At 37.7% G+C, this 14,229-nt stretch overlaps 1 protein-coding gene across 1 annotated transcript in view; it reads right to left on the bottom strand.

Moving 5' to 3' along the window:
* Window positions 1–14,229, bottom strand: part of LOC105383718 (unconventional myosin-Va) — a 72,305-nt gene that overhangs the window by 19,532 nt on the left and 38,544 nt on the right. The window contains exons 18-28 of the mRNA XM_048622588.1: window positions 13,819–13,976; window positions 12,855–13,029; window positions 12,548–12,637; window positions 11,231–11,415; window positions 6,089–6,345; window positions 4,659–4,785; window positions 3,882–3,963; window positions 2,647–2,748; window positions 2,209–2,317; window positions 1,498–1,641; window positions 309–388 (exon numbers count right to left, since the gene is read on the bottom strand). Coding sequence (XP_048478545.1) covers window positions 309–388; window positions 1,498–1,641; window positions 2,209–2,317; window positions 2,647–2,748; window positions 3,882–3,963; window positions 4,659–4,785; window positions 6,089–6,345; window positions 11,231–11,415; window positions 12,548–12,637; window positions 12,855–13,029; window positions 13,819–13,976 — 1,509 coding nt within the window. The remainder of the gene's footprint in view (window positions 1–308; window positions 389–1,497; window positions 1,642–2,208; window positions 2,318–2,646; window positions 2,749–3,881; window positions 3,964–4,658; window positions 4,786–6,088; window positions 6,346–11,230; window positions 11,416–12,547; window positions 12,638–12,854; window positions 13,030–13,818; window positions 13,977–14,229) is intronic.

Below are 14,229 nucleotides of genomic sequence, written 5' to 3'. Positions count from 1 at the left end.
AGATGAACATTTAAATATAAAATCTTAAAATGATGAAGTTGAATCTCAGAAACTATTATAGGTCAAGTAGCTCAATAAATGTAGCTAACTTGAAGTGGTACGTTATTTATAAATTTATAGTGCAAGGGTCTATTTCACAATGTCTGAATAATGGCTCCCTGTGCGATAAAAGACATACTGTGTCGGTCTGAACCATAATTCCAGGGGCTGACAGCATAACTTTTATCCCGTATTTATTATCCAGACATTGAGAATAAGGCCCTAAGAGCATATTTTACACCTTTAGATAAATAAATGATAAAACATACCTGGTTAGTGAGCACGCTCTTCAATTGAATACACTCGTCCCGTCTCCTGTCCAGTTCCTCTTGCATCACGCCCATTTGTTCTGTAATCAGATTAAACAATTGAAACGCAGCGTGGGACGCCCTCCTCCCCGATGGACCTCAGACTGGTAGATGAGGAAGGCTGAGATCCTTGAAAGAGGTCTATATTCAACATGGGACGATAGTTGGTCGATGAAAAGACCCCAAATAGCGTAATAGTAAAGTAAATTTAATATACCACATTTCACACACATGTCAATTATGTATATTTTTGGGTTCCCTGTATTTGTCAAGTACAATAAGCATTATATTAAACTGATTCTACTACTTATAGTAGGTAAACTTAGTCTGAGGCGATGGAATATGTTTCCAAATAGACGTATTACGTACGAATCCTGATCCTAGTACGACACTTGTATTATGTAACGTACCAATAACCTCCTTAGACAGCAGCAAGCTGTCTCCAGAAGCTCTCAGTCTCTCCAGGTGTTCCCGCAGCTTCTTGTTCTCGATTTCGAGCTCCTCCACCTTGTACCTGTCGATGCTGGGGTTCGTGGGACACCCTGTCTAGTATATATACTTACCAATAGCCTCCTTAGACAGCAGTAAGCTGTCTCCAGCAATCTCTAACTCTTTCTTAATTTTTCAGCTGTTTAGGAGCTACGCTAGCACAGACAGATACACAAACACACACCTACTTATAACACGAGTAAAATGTAAGTATATTTAAGTAAAATTGCCTCTAAATTTAAGGTAACCACCCTTTCATGTGGCATCTTCGTGTGGACACCCTGTGTGTAGACACCCTGTGTGTGGTATATGTTAAGTTAGCTATGGGACACCCTGTATAACTTACCAATAACCTCCTTAGACAGCAGCAAGCTGTCTCCAGAAGCTCTCAGTCTCTCCAGGTGTTCCCGCAGCTTCTTGTTCTCGATCTCGAGCTCTTCCACTTTGTATCTGTCGATGCTGGGGTTCGTGGGACACCCTGTATAGTATATAATTACCAATAACCTCCTTAGACAGCAGTAAGCATCACCGCCGCAGGGTTAAAATTGAAGTATCGTTAAGTCAAATTCCCTCTAAATTTAAGCCACTAATCCTTCATGTATCATCGCCTGGGACACCCTGTATAAGTTAACTTAGTCATGGAACACCCAGTATAACTTACCGATAACCTCCTTAGACAGCAGCAAGCTGTCTCCAGAAGCTCTCAGCCGCTCCAGGTGTTCCCGCAGCTTCTTGTTCTCGATCTCAAGCTCTTCCACCTTGTATCTGTCGATGCTGGGGTTCGTTGGGGATGATTGGAGGCGGGCTGGAAGCAGACATGGGTTAGGAATTTAACTTTGGTAAATAATATTAGTGAAGTGTGGACTGAGATAAGAATATATTGAATTTAAAAATTAAAAATACATTCGTAGGCTACGTTACACTTTTTTTTAACTGTACACTTTTATTTGTAATTTTCTAAGTTGTTGATAACTTTTAGCTACTAATGTTATTTTCTGTCTTTGAATAAGTCTAGCCTTTCACTGCGACTTAACATCAGGAGCAATAGCATTTTATGTAGCTGACATGGCCTTTACAACCACTTTTTATACAGAAAGAATATTTGATTACTTTTCAACCACTGCTCGTTTATGGTAAGGTCTCCTGTTTTTCTAAACGTATACAGGCGGGGTATTTAAAATGGGGATCACTAGCTAACGAGCTGCTCGAACATCATCCACATAAACCCCACTGCCACACACATCATAAAACGTCTACTATATGTATTGCTTTAACAGCTAGAACAATTTGCACCCCATCTAAATACTTTTAGGCGCAGTCCACCGTACGTACCTATACATATACAACACCCTGTATATAAAATATAACTTACTCAGAAGTCTCTCCTCCAAGTCGGCAGCGCGTTGTGTGGTGCGCGACAGTTCGCTCTGTAGCGCGGCTAAACGGTTTTGCATGCGAAGCACTAAGCCTGCGTCCGCTACCTGCGAATTAAAATATGGATTGTTAATTTTTATACTTATCTTCATTGTTAATACTTAAAATGCTTAAAAAGTGATGCGGTTATTTCCCTTTTGTTCGCTTAAAAATGTAAAAAAATATAAAAGATAATAGAGCATAAAACATAATATAGTTTTTATAAAAATAGAAATACACAATCAATAGAAAAATTACTATGAAAGTATACAAAGGCAGTAATTTATTTGGTTTAGTTCCATTGCAAAAAATCCAGGTACCAAAAGCTGCTAAAACTTTTCAACAGCTAAACAGATTTGGATAAAATCTGCCACAGTGTACTCAAACATGTACTTACAGGGGCAGTAGTACCGCTGTTGGGTGCGCCGGCGGCCCAGTTCACCGCCTCAAGAGCCCCGCGCGCTGACTCCACTGAACGCACCGACCCGTAGCCATAGTCCTGGGAAATAAAATGAGCTATTTATATTAAATTGATTAAAAGCGTTAATGTCATCTTCTCCCAACCTAACAAAGGTTGGCTGGAAGAAATTGCTTTTTGCCAATTTCGGCCAGACCATTTCTGAAATTCATATTAGACAAACAACACACTCGCGCACACAGTGAAAAATTCAAGATAAAACAAATGAGGACCATATTTATAAGTCATTTTGTCCATCGCCTCTAAACATTGGGAAAGCAAAAAAATAAAAATAAAATGAAAGGTAAAAGAGAATGGCAGTCAATGACTTTTAGGTGAAAAGAAACTGGTTGTATTTTTACTCCTCAACTACCTGTTTGTGAATCTCAACCGGGATTCGGACATGGAACCTTTGGCACTGCAGCCGGTGGTATAACCAACCACTAGTCTGTCGCGTTCTCACACAATGCAATTAAACTTCATCACATCATCATCACTCATCTCATCACAAATTAATCTCCCTAATGGCATCTACTAAATTTCACCTACCACAACACTACTCACAACCTATCATAAGAATACATAATATTATTCGCTCTTATCTAAAATATTGCAATGGCTGCGTGCGTAGCGTTAAAGTTACGTTACGAAGTGAATTATAGAAACATCCAACTAGAAGAACACCAGAACACCTAATGTGGAAAGAATCAGAGTAATGTTAAAATTACCTACCGTAGATGATACGAACTTTAGTGAACCTGCCTTTATAATTTCATTTCATTTTATAACCCATGACTGCTCTTCAATTAAAATAACTTGCCACGGCTACGCTTATCGACCGCACGGTACATAAGTTATCTAAAATGACAGTCCTAGCTTCGAATACTGAACGGAGATTAATTTTTTTTAGAAATGAAATGTGTTTACTATTAAATGGAGCATGGTCATGGCAAAAGTGGACACATGCGGTGATTAATGGATTTTTCGAAAAAAACACCAACATCCATTTTATACATTTTCAAAATTAACTCATTTTCTGAATGTTTGAGAGGACCGACATCATCTACCCTTATTTTTAAGAGAAGCTTAAAAGCTGCCTACACAATTAATGTGAATGAATCTGTAGAAAAATACAAAAAAAGTGTAAGTATAAATATAGCAGTGGTATAACTCACATCTTCGACGACGGCGGTCTCCGCTTGCGAGACGCTGCTCACGTTAGACAATGACCGTCTGTGCTCCTTGGGGGCTGGCGCTCTGGAAGATAATGAAAGGATAAATATATGAGTTACAATCATAGAAGAAAGTAAAAGATTAGGGAAGATCACCACGGTAATTCTTCCGAGAATGGCCATGCCTAAGATTACAGACGTAAAAACCAAAAAAATCTAATAATCGAATCGATTGGTATTGGAATAGTCGACATAGTAGATGAATTGTTTACTTCAACACACCGACAGAAATACATAACGTAGGACGCCCAGCAGAGATGGCCGGTAGTTCTATTACGATAGTTGATGTTGCAAAAGTGGTATGTAAGCCGAAAGGGGGGGACTCTAAAGGTATCCCAAACATCAGCAGGGCGATCACGAAAAACAGAGCTAACGTATAGAATCGAATGCGAGTGCGACAACTGTCAATTTTATAGGTAAAAAGTGTTCGAAAGTGCTGTCAAGTTGACACTAGTCGCACTGGCATTCGATTCTATATTTTTCGTGATCGCCCTGCTGTTGCACTATGACTTTTCGAAATTCGAGAAAAAATACACTTTTGCAACACTTTGTATTGGGGCTTTCCTCAGGAGGCCTATGTCCAGAGGACACGAAGTCGCCACGATTGATGCCTTACCTTTCTTCTTCTTTTGGTACCATGTCCTATCGGAGGTCGGCACTCACCTGGGTTATTCTTTCCTTCAAGACTGCTGCTCGGGACAAGAACAACAACAGCCTTACCTTTGGAGGTTATCCAATCTCTCCTGCAGCTCGTACTGCGTAGATAGGAGCTTCTGCCGGCTCTGCCGCTCTATCTCCAGCTCGGCACAAAGGGCCTTCTTCTCGGCTTCGTGGCGTTTGTCGCGTTCTGGGAAATTATTGAGACGGATGTAAAATGTGTATAAATAAATTTAGATTAATCGTACTATCGATATTTTTGAGACATAAAATTGTGAAGTATTTTGTTTTTATTTGCACGTCAGACTGACACAAAGGTAGAAAGAACCTAAAGTGTGGAAATAACAAACTTTTACCCTATAATTTCCATAGGAAACCTATTTACCATTATATTTCACCTACATCTCATGTTTAAATAATGTTATATGTGTCGCAGGCATCTGGTTGAATCTCCTTTTTGGTTGAATCACTAGCGTACCTTTCCAAACTTGTGCTCTGGACTGAAACTCATCCGACCAAACTACATGTGGCACATCACAACCTTCTTTTACATTAACTTTTAAAGGTATACCCATTTTAAAACAATACCGTACATAAACTATTCTATATATATTTATTTACGGAGATATATGTATGAAATTTGTGTTTTTTCGTCCCACTATAAAAAGATAAATAAGGAGGCCTTTGCCCAGCAGTGGGACACGACACAGGCGGCATAAAAAATAAAAAAAATAATAAAAAGAAACTAGAAAGAACACATTCTGAAATCCATTTCGTCACATTTTACACTTTTAGAATTCCTATTCGCGCGCGCGAATTAAAAGGAAAAATATGCACAACTATTAAAACACATAATTTTGTTTACTGAAATTGTAATTAAAACACTCGATCAACACTTTACAGCTTATCATTTCAGTTTATCTGACTATTCAGATAATCTTTTTATTATTCAGTGTAGATTAAACACATGTTTAATATTATTTTACAGCAGAGCTTAGTGTAAAATGCCTATCAAAAATGAGAATCCAGTGTAAAAACTAAATTCTTATAAATTCTATGAATGTTAAGATAGAAGATTCGTTTTCTTAGCGTGACTATAACCATCGCTATATTTAATTCCACGGGGAAAGATATCTGATACAAACAAAAACTACCCTTATTCGAATGTAATAAGGGTTCAGATGTCTTTCCTCGTGAAACAAAGTATAGTGGCCAGCCTAGTTGGAATCAGGCACAGAAAAATGAAAAATTTGTATTCATAATTGCTTTTCGGCAATTCGCGTCTTTATTATACTTCTGTACTTTGTTTCATAACGGCAAATTACATCCCCACTGCTGGGGCACGGGTCTCCTTCCAATGAATGTTTTAGTCCACCACGCTGGCCAAGTGCGGGTTGGTGGACCAGCATACTTTGTTCAAATCTTTACATTTTATTAATTTGCTGTTGTACTTATACAATAAACTGTCAGTAATGTAGTATATTTGTCCATACCTTCCCTCTCCATATCATAATGCTCCTTATTGCTTCTCAGCTCTTTCGCTAGTTTCTCACTCTCCTCCTCCCAAACAACCTTCTCTTTCTTGTACGTCTCTTCAATATGCTTCTTCTCGGTCCTGAGTGTCTTATTGCTCTCTCGCTCACTCGCTAGCTCTTGCTGTAAGGCTGCGAGTAGGTTGTCCTTTTCTCTGTGGTCCTCGCGGAGTGATTTCACTTCTATTTCTAAAGGTCTTAGGGCTTCTAGTCTTGTTCTGTGGACAAGGTTTGATGGCTTAGTATTATGTGTAATATTACATTATACAAATACAAATAATACAAATACAAAATATATTTATTTGACCCATTTTCACACACATTTTACAAATACACAAGACAGTAAAAACATAGGTACATTAAGAAGTTACTTAAACTATTATTAGGTTAGCATGCAAAACTTAGGTTAGTTATTGGTGTTTTAACAGTGCTCAATATAGGTACTTAGGTAATCTAGGAATGTGTTATTTACATTTTTAATTCCACCTAAACTAGGTCTAGCCTGTACTATAGGAGGAAATGTTTTTCTAGCCAGTAGGTACATGTAGTATTGACAATGAAGGTATTTTGTGAGCGTTTACTCTTGTTACATTGTTAATGTTACATACAGGTAAGTACTAAGAGAATTTGAGTTGCTATTTAAATTAAACAAACAATAAAGTTTATAATGAAGTTTATAGTGTAGGTAATTAATTTTATAATTATTTATGGGTAACATGAAATTAGATGCAAAGGATTTTTAACAAAAAAATAATAAAATGATAGCAATGAAATAATGTATCTAGCTGTAATTCTACTAATTAATTAATTAGGTAACAACAACCAACAAGTCCTCAGTTTCCTGATAGGTTCTGTTTATGAGCCACTTTTGCAGTATTTTTTTAGCTACAGCCCTGGAGTTTGGGTATAAACTTAAACTGCTATTTAATTTGTTGTATATATATGGTCCAAGAAAACAAAAGAATCTATTAGTGAATATAGTGTCAAAAGATTGAGTTCGACAAATAATGTCATGCCTTCGTTTGATTGTTTTAAGTTGGGGATCATAAATAGTTTTTGAATGTTGTGCTAACACTGCGTTTAGTATGTATAATTGCCGAACTGACAACACCTCACAATCTTTGAACAGCTTATGGGTGGGTTCCCTAAACGATTTGAAGGTCATAACTTTTAATACGGATCTTTGAGCCCTTTCAACTTTGAGCATGGATGTCTTGTAAGTTCCCCCCCAAGCCACCACACAGTAACCTAGTAGGGACTGACAAAGAGCATAGTATATCCTGCGCAGCAGGGGATAGTCAGCAGCATGCCTTAATTTTTTGAAAATGACTATTAATTTTCTGATTCTACCCGCGAGCACTCTTATATGGTGCTGCCAATTTAGTTGGCAATCAACCTGCACACCTAGGTCCACCACATTTGTTCTGTCCAACACCATACAAGAGCAGCTTGCGTCTTCTGGGAGGCAGGTGTGAGCGCGAATTTCAAGGAAAGATGGCAGAGTTCGACTTGGGTTCAGTATAGAAAAACACATATACTGTGTTTTATTTACATTTAAGGTAAGTAAGTTAGACCTCAGCCATCTCATGACTACTCTTAGACCATATTCAGCTGTTCCCGCAGCCTCCTTCCACGTTTTGCCATGAAAGAGCAAAGTTGTATCGTCTGCAAATGAAACTATAGAACCATTCAGAAGGTTTAGGTTACACAAGTCATTTATATATACCAGGAATAAACTAGGGCCTAATATGCTGCCCTGAGGGACGCCAAAATTGACAGATTTTATAGAGCTGCAATACTCACCTATCCTGACCATCTGTTGCCGGTTGCTAAGGTAACTTTTTAAGAGTTCCAGTGATCCGTCGCGAAATCCGACTCGTTCGAGCTTTGACAACAAGGTCGGGACAGAGACTGTGTCAAATGCCTTAGCGAGGTCTAAGAAAATACCAATACACTTGCGTTTGTTATCCAAGTGCTGGACTACAGTATCAGTTAATTTCAGAATAGCATCTTGTGTAGATAAATTTGTCCTGAAACCATATTGGTGTTCTGATAAAATATTATATTTGTTAAGAAATTTAACGAGAATAGAATTTATTAATTTTTCTAATATCTTAGACAACGCAGGCAGAACGGATATCGGTCTGTAGTTGTTGACACTGTCTCGGTCACCTCCCTTATGAATGGGGTGGATAATGGCAATTTTAAAGTTTTCGGGAAATACAGCGGTATGGAATGACAGATTACAGATGTGGGTTATTAATGGGACTAGAACTTTGCTGGAGTATTTTAAAACTTTAGCGGGGATGTTATCCCACCCTACAGCACAATCGTCTTTGAGGAATCTCAAAGCAGCTTCTACTTCGCGTTCATCCGTGTCAGTTAAAGCAAAGGTGTTATGAAGGTGTTTTATGGCATTTAGATTATCTTTAATGTCTTGGTTAATGTCAGTTTGACCACTTGTAATTTTTTCAGCTAGTAGTTTCCCTACACTGGCAAAGTAAGCGTTAACCTGATCAACTGAGTCATGAGGGTTAGGGTAAGTCTTTAGCAGATTCAGGTTTGACGTTTTATTTTTCCCAATGTTAGCTATCGCTTTAATAGTTTTCCATGTTTTCCGGTTATTATTGGCGCACTGTTCTAATTCAGTTCGTTCATATTCATGTTTTAATTTATGCAGTATCGAGTTGCAATAGTTTCGGTATCTGGTATAAGTCATTTTTAAAATAGAATTAGTTGGCTCCTTCCTTAGTTGAAGGTGAAGTTTATCTTTATTATTAATACATCGCAGCAACCCCGGAGTTATCCACGGTTTGATTATACGTTTGCGTTTGGGTATTTTTTTGACAGTAGTATGCACTTTTATTATTGAAGAAAGCCTAGTGACAAAAATATCGGTGGCTTCATTTACATCGGTACAGTGAATGACGTCAGAGAAGTCAGCAGAGGCTATTTCTTCATTGATTAAATTGTAATTTAGTACTTTGATAAAGCTGTTAGGTATATGTGGTTCATAGGCTTCGAGACAGCACATTACTGCATAGTGATCGGTGATAGTAGCGGGTATAACAATGGTAGTTGATGGATTACAAGTTTTTAACATAACATGATCAATTGAACTATTTATATGAGTTATAAGAGTGTGGCCTGCGAGTAAACCATGCGTTCCAAGTAAATTGAGGTATTCATCTGAGTTGCTGTCATTGTTTTCTGGCTTGATATCTATATTAATGTCACCTATCACCATTATATTTTTAAATGACTTTAGTGACTCTAGGACCCCATTCAATGAATTAAGAAATTTATTCGCATTACGGTTGGCTGGAGAACGATAGATGCACACTATGGCAGTATCATTATCAAAACTTATGACGATGCAATTAGAATCATCGCAAATGTGTTCCAGGGCTTTGCAGTGGAGGTTAGATTTACAATATACTACGACACCTTCGTTTTGTGTTTTACAATTCAAGGTCATATGAGAAGTATAACCTTGAATGTCCGGCACAGTATAATTATTTCTAAGCCTACACTCAGTAAACACAAATATGTCAAAGTCAATATTAATTCTCGCAACCAATGTTTCAAAAGAAGATAAGTTTCGATTTAAGCTTCTTATATTTTGAGATAATACCTTCAAACCGGGCATTTTATTTTTATTATTTATGTTTAGGTTTGCACAGACATCCTCTGCATTACATAATAAGGATCTAGATACATTAAAGTTATCTAGATCAGCAGCACAATCATTTACAACCGCCATCAAGCAAGTTGGTTAAAAGTAGAATTCTTAAAATTAGTAGAATCGTAGCGAATTTAAACTGAGGCAAAGAATGCACAATTGAACACCTGATATAGAAACTATGATTAAATTTGACGTTGACGAAGACATTGGACGTAGCACTGCTTGAATGTATAGGATAGTAAGTATATATAACTAACCTACATTTTGATCCTTTTAAATTACAATTATTATACTTAATTAGCTGGTTGTTCTTGCACACGTACACTGATAAAAGTAATAATCAAAATATATATGATATCTTACATTAATCTTACTCTTATTTTCTGTGAATTTATAACACAACTAAGACAAGAAAGCACATTCTCAAAATTCTCTAAATTATTTTTTATTATAATATAATAAATTTTGTAATTTCTTACTTTTTTATGTTAGTTATAAGTAACTGTTATATACTTTTTTAAGTTACATAAACAGACTTAGCAAGTCTAGTTTTGCCTTTCTCTATGGCTATTTTTGTCATTTTTGGTGGGTGAGGCGCTACTTGCTGAAATACAGGTTTTTACCTAGTTCGGCAGTGGAGGCTAAACAATAACTTTTATGAGACATCTACTTTAGCCTTAGTATAGTTTAGTTATTAGTAACTGTGTAATGTGTTTTACTAAATAAAGATATTATTATTATTAAAAAAATAAAGATATTATTATATAGATAATCTAAACTTGGTAATCAAACTTATTGTTTTAAATTACCGTATGGAGGATGGATAGACAAGCGACAAATAATGACTAAGATAATTCGCGAATCCATCAAAGAGAGAGTAACGGATCGTATAAGTGGCGTAATTAGAAAATGAAAGATAAAATACTTCTGATGTAGCTTCTGTTGTCCCTTGAATTCACTAGCGAATGGATAAAAGAGAAAATTGCCAAGAAATACATAGTGAGTGAATAAACAAATGAGTGAATGAACAAATATACAATAAATGAGTAAGTGACTGAACGAATAAGTGAATGAATGAAAGACACAAACATGCTTTAAATTCTCAATAGTCTTCTGCAGCGGCTCAATCATCCTCGCCTTGTCATTGGCATCTCCCAGCTTCTGCTGTAGACTGATGATCTTGTTCTCCAGACCCTTGTTCAGTTTATCTACATGGTTTAAGCATAGATTGCACCTACCTGCTTCATGTTACGTGTCTTTGCGTGTATATCGAGGTATCTCAATGCAAGAATGCGCAGATAAACGGCATACATAGCCGAAAGTCGTGAATGAATCAAGTGAAGAAAATAAGAAACGAATGAGTCATGAACGAACAAGTAAATAAATGAATGAATGAACAAAACAAATGAAAATCTTACTTCAAATTCTCAATAGTCTTCTGCAGCGGCTCAATCATCCTCGCCTTGTCGTTAGCATCTCCCAGCTTCTGCTGTAGACTGATGATCTTGTTCTCCAGCCCCTTGTTGAGTTTCTTCACGTGGTCCAGACTTCGGGCTTCGATGCGGAGTTTCTTGTACTGGCGGCGGGCTAGGAAGCGACGAATCTGGGGAAAGGGGAGTGGTGGTTAACCATTCAATGGTAACAAAATATATGCAATGAAAAAGTTCTAGTGACAATACAACGGCAATTACAGGTGGAACTTTTTCATTGTGCGTGAGTCAAGTTTTTGGAACCTAAGTTCATAGGATGAAGTAAAAAATGTGGTGCCCGTATTTCGATCACTAATGGTAAAAGCATTAAAAAGGGAAGGGGTGGTTGTATAGGGAAGAAGTATATTATCATAAGCTGCTAAATATTGTTGGACGTACATATACTTCACATAGTACTTAGTGTAATTAAAGAAATAAGAGTGAAATACTGTTTGTCAAGTGACTAGGTAATACTAGACAGTTCTACGAGTGAGTACTTATAATCTGATAGTAAATAAAATCAATTAAATGTGGTCTATTTTTGTGATTATTAAGTTACATCTATAAGAAACTGTACCTAGGAGAGTTAAAATTCATAATTCGCTAACAAACCAAAAATACGATACAAATACGCTCAGTCCAACGATTCTAACTAAACATAGGCAAATAATGTAGACAGTTATGAACTCCAATGATGAATTTTACTAAACAAATTCTATAGATTCCCTAATTAAGTAGTCTATGATCTCGTTAGAACCGCTCGACTCACCAATTTTTATCGTTATTATTTATTACTCGTGTCTCTTTTATCACCATAGTCGTACATCGGTCGTGCTGACGACCCAGGTGACAGTACCCCTAGCATGGATTGGGGTGGTAAGTAACGTATATTTTTAAAGGTGAAAGTTCAAATGAACTTTCATTTTGGGAAAAATACGGTAATTACGTATGGTACAAAAACGCGTAAGTACGTTTATTGGCTTATGATGATCATAATTTCATCATCCACTACTGACCATAGGCATCTCCAAAGGAGGTCCACAACACTCTATCCTCGACATTTTGTATGAAAAAGCTTCGTAGAGTGTTTTTGTTCTTAGAAAAACCTATACTAGTGGTATGGAAGTTGTATGGATAAGAAAGGTTGAAGACTGAAGACAGTATTGTGATGTGAGAACGTAATTCTATTTAAATTCGTTGGTCCAGTAGGCTTCAGGACAATCCACGCCATGTTTTTTTTAAGTACAAAATATATAAAATACTCACAGCAGCCTGGGCGACTACTATTTGTCGGCGCATCTTCTTCACCTTGTCCCGGACGAGGTATCCGCGTATGTATCGCTGAAGTGTGATCGCCTGAAACAAATACAATTGATTAATTATATTTATAAGTGCTCTTTAACACAGATTTTGTATATACACTGAAGGATACCTATTATTGACCTTACCTTACACACATTACTTATGTATAACCTACACTGTAACGCTGTTATCTATAAGTAAATGATTACTCCTCTCTTAACTTAATCTCGTCTCCTCAAAAAACTAAACTAGTTATCCAAACTAAACTCACATGCATATGATCCTTAGCATGCCGCACTCGCAGCCTAGCCAGATATCCGCGACAGTACGCCTGTAGCCCAACAACCCTGCGACGTAGCAACAGGTAGCGTTGCCGTGCGATGTAGCCGCGACAGTACCGCTGGATGGTTATTGCGGCGCGGGTGCGGCGGATTTGCTGGGCTTTCCTGTTGAATAGAATATAATAGAATGTCATTTAATTGGACATAAATTTTACAATTATTTGTCCATTGTCATAATATTATTGTATGTTGGGGAAATATAGGATATATAGTGTGTTGTACCAGAGAAAAAGTAACTATCCTAGACTTGAAGTACCGCGATGGCCCCAGAATATCGCGGTATCGTAGTTATAAATTATGAAGCTAAGTGCAGAAAATATATAATTCCTCCTTAATTCTTACTTTGCAGAGCCCGCCGGTCGCATTGACCTGCCTTTAGGAAGACCACCTGTAAATTCCCACCTTATATAACATACCTAGCCAACATCCCTCGCCCTCTGGCGTGCATACCTCGCACAGTGTTCAGAATGCGCAAGTAAATGGCGTAGCGCCAACAACCCGCACATAAAATGGTCCTGCGAGCCGGATCAAGAAAGTCGTACGACTAAAATTGCTCAGAAAAAGCCTTTTTTATTTTGATTCATGTACATACTTTTACGAAGACCCTGTAGACAAGTATATAACATACCTTCTGGCCAGTAACCCTCTTCCTCTTGCCTGCAACCCTCGCACAGTGTTGAGAATGCGCAAGTAACGGCGTCGCGCCACGAAGCGTCTGACGCAGCTTTGTACTCTGACCTACATTACTACCGGCACATAAAACGGTCCTTCGAGCCGGATCGAGAAAGTCGTGCAGCTAAAATTGCTCAGAAAGTGTTAATCCCTTTCGTTTGACGCATACTTTCGATGCCTTGTAGATAAGTATATATACTTAATAAGAATAATAAGACATACCTCCTAGCCAGTAACCCTCTACCTCGGGCCTGCAACCCTCGTACAGTGTTCAGAATGCGCAAGTAACGGCGTCGCGCCACGAAGCGTCTGACGCAGCTCTGTACTCTGACGCAGTAGGCGCGTTGAAGTTCGGCTCGGATCTTCTCTAGGTAGGCTACCTGGGGGTTGGAAAGTTGGGGATATAAGTTGGAGATAGGAGAATGGTTGCCAGTAATATTGTAAAAGAGAGTGTACTTTATAGTATATGCCGACTTTAAGTCGCTTTAACTTCGCCTTAAAATGTTTTCCCGTGGGATTTCCGGGATAAAAGTATCATATGTAGCATAGAATATAAATACCTATGTAATTATCTAGGCGCGCTCCAGGCTCTCGAAAGAACTACACAAGACGCAGCGAAGCGAATAATAGAGT

The sequence above is a fragment of the Plutella xylostella genome, chromosome 2 (genome assembly GCF_932276165.1).
Source record: "Plutella xylostella chromosome 2, ilPluXylo3.1, whole genome shotgun sequence".
Taxonomy (NCBI): domain Eukaryota; kingdom Metazoa; phylum Arthropoda; class Insecta; order Lepidoptera; family Plutellidae; genus Plutella; species Plutella xylostella.
This window is presented reverse-complemented; position numbering and strand designations above follow the sequence as displayed.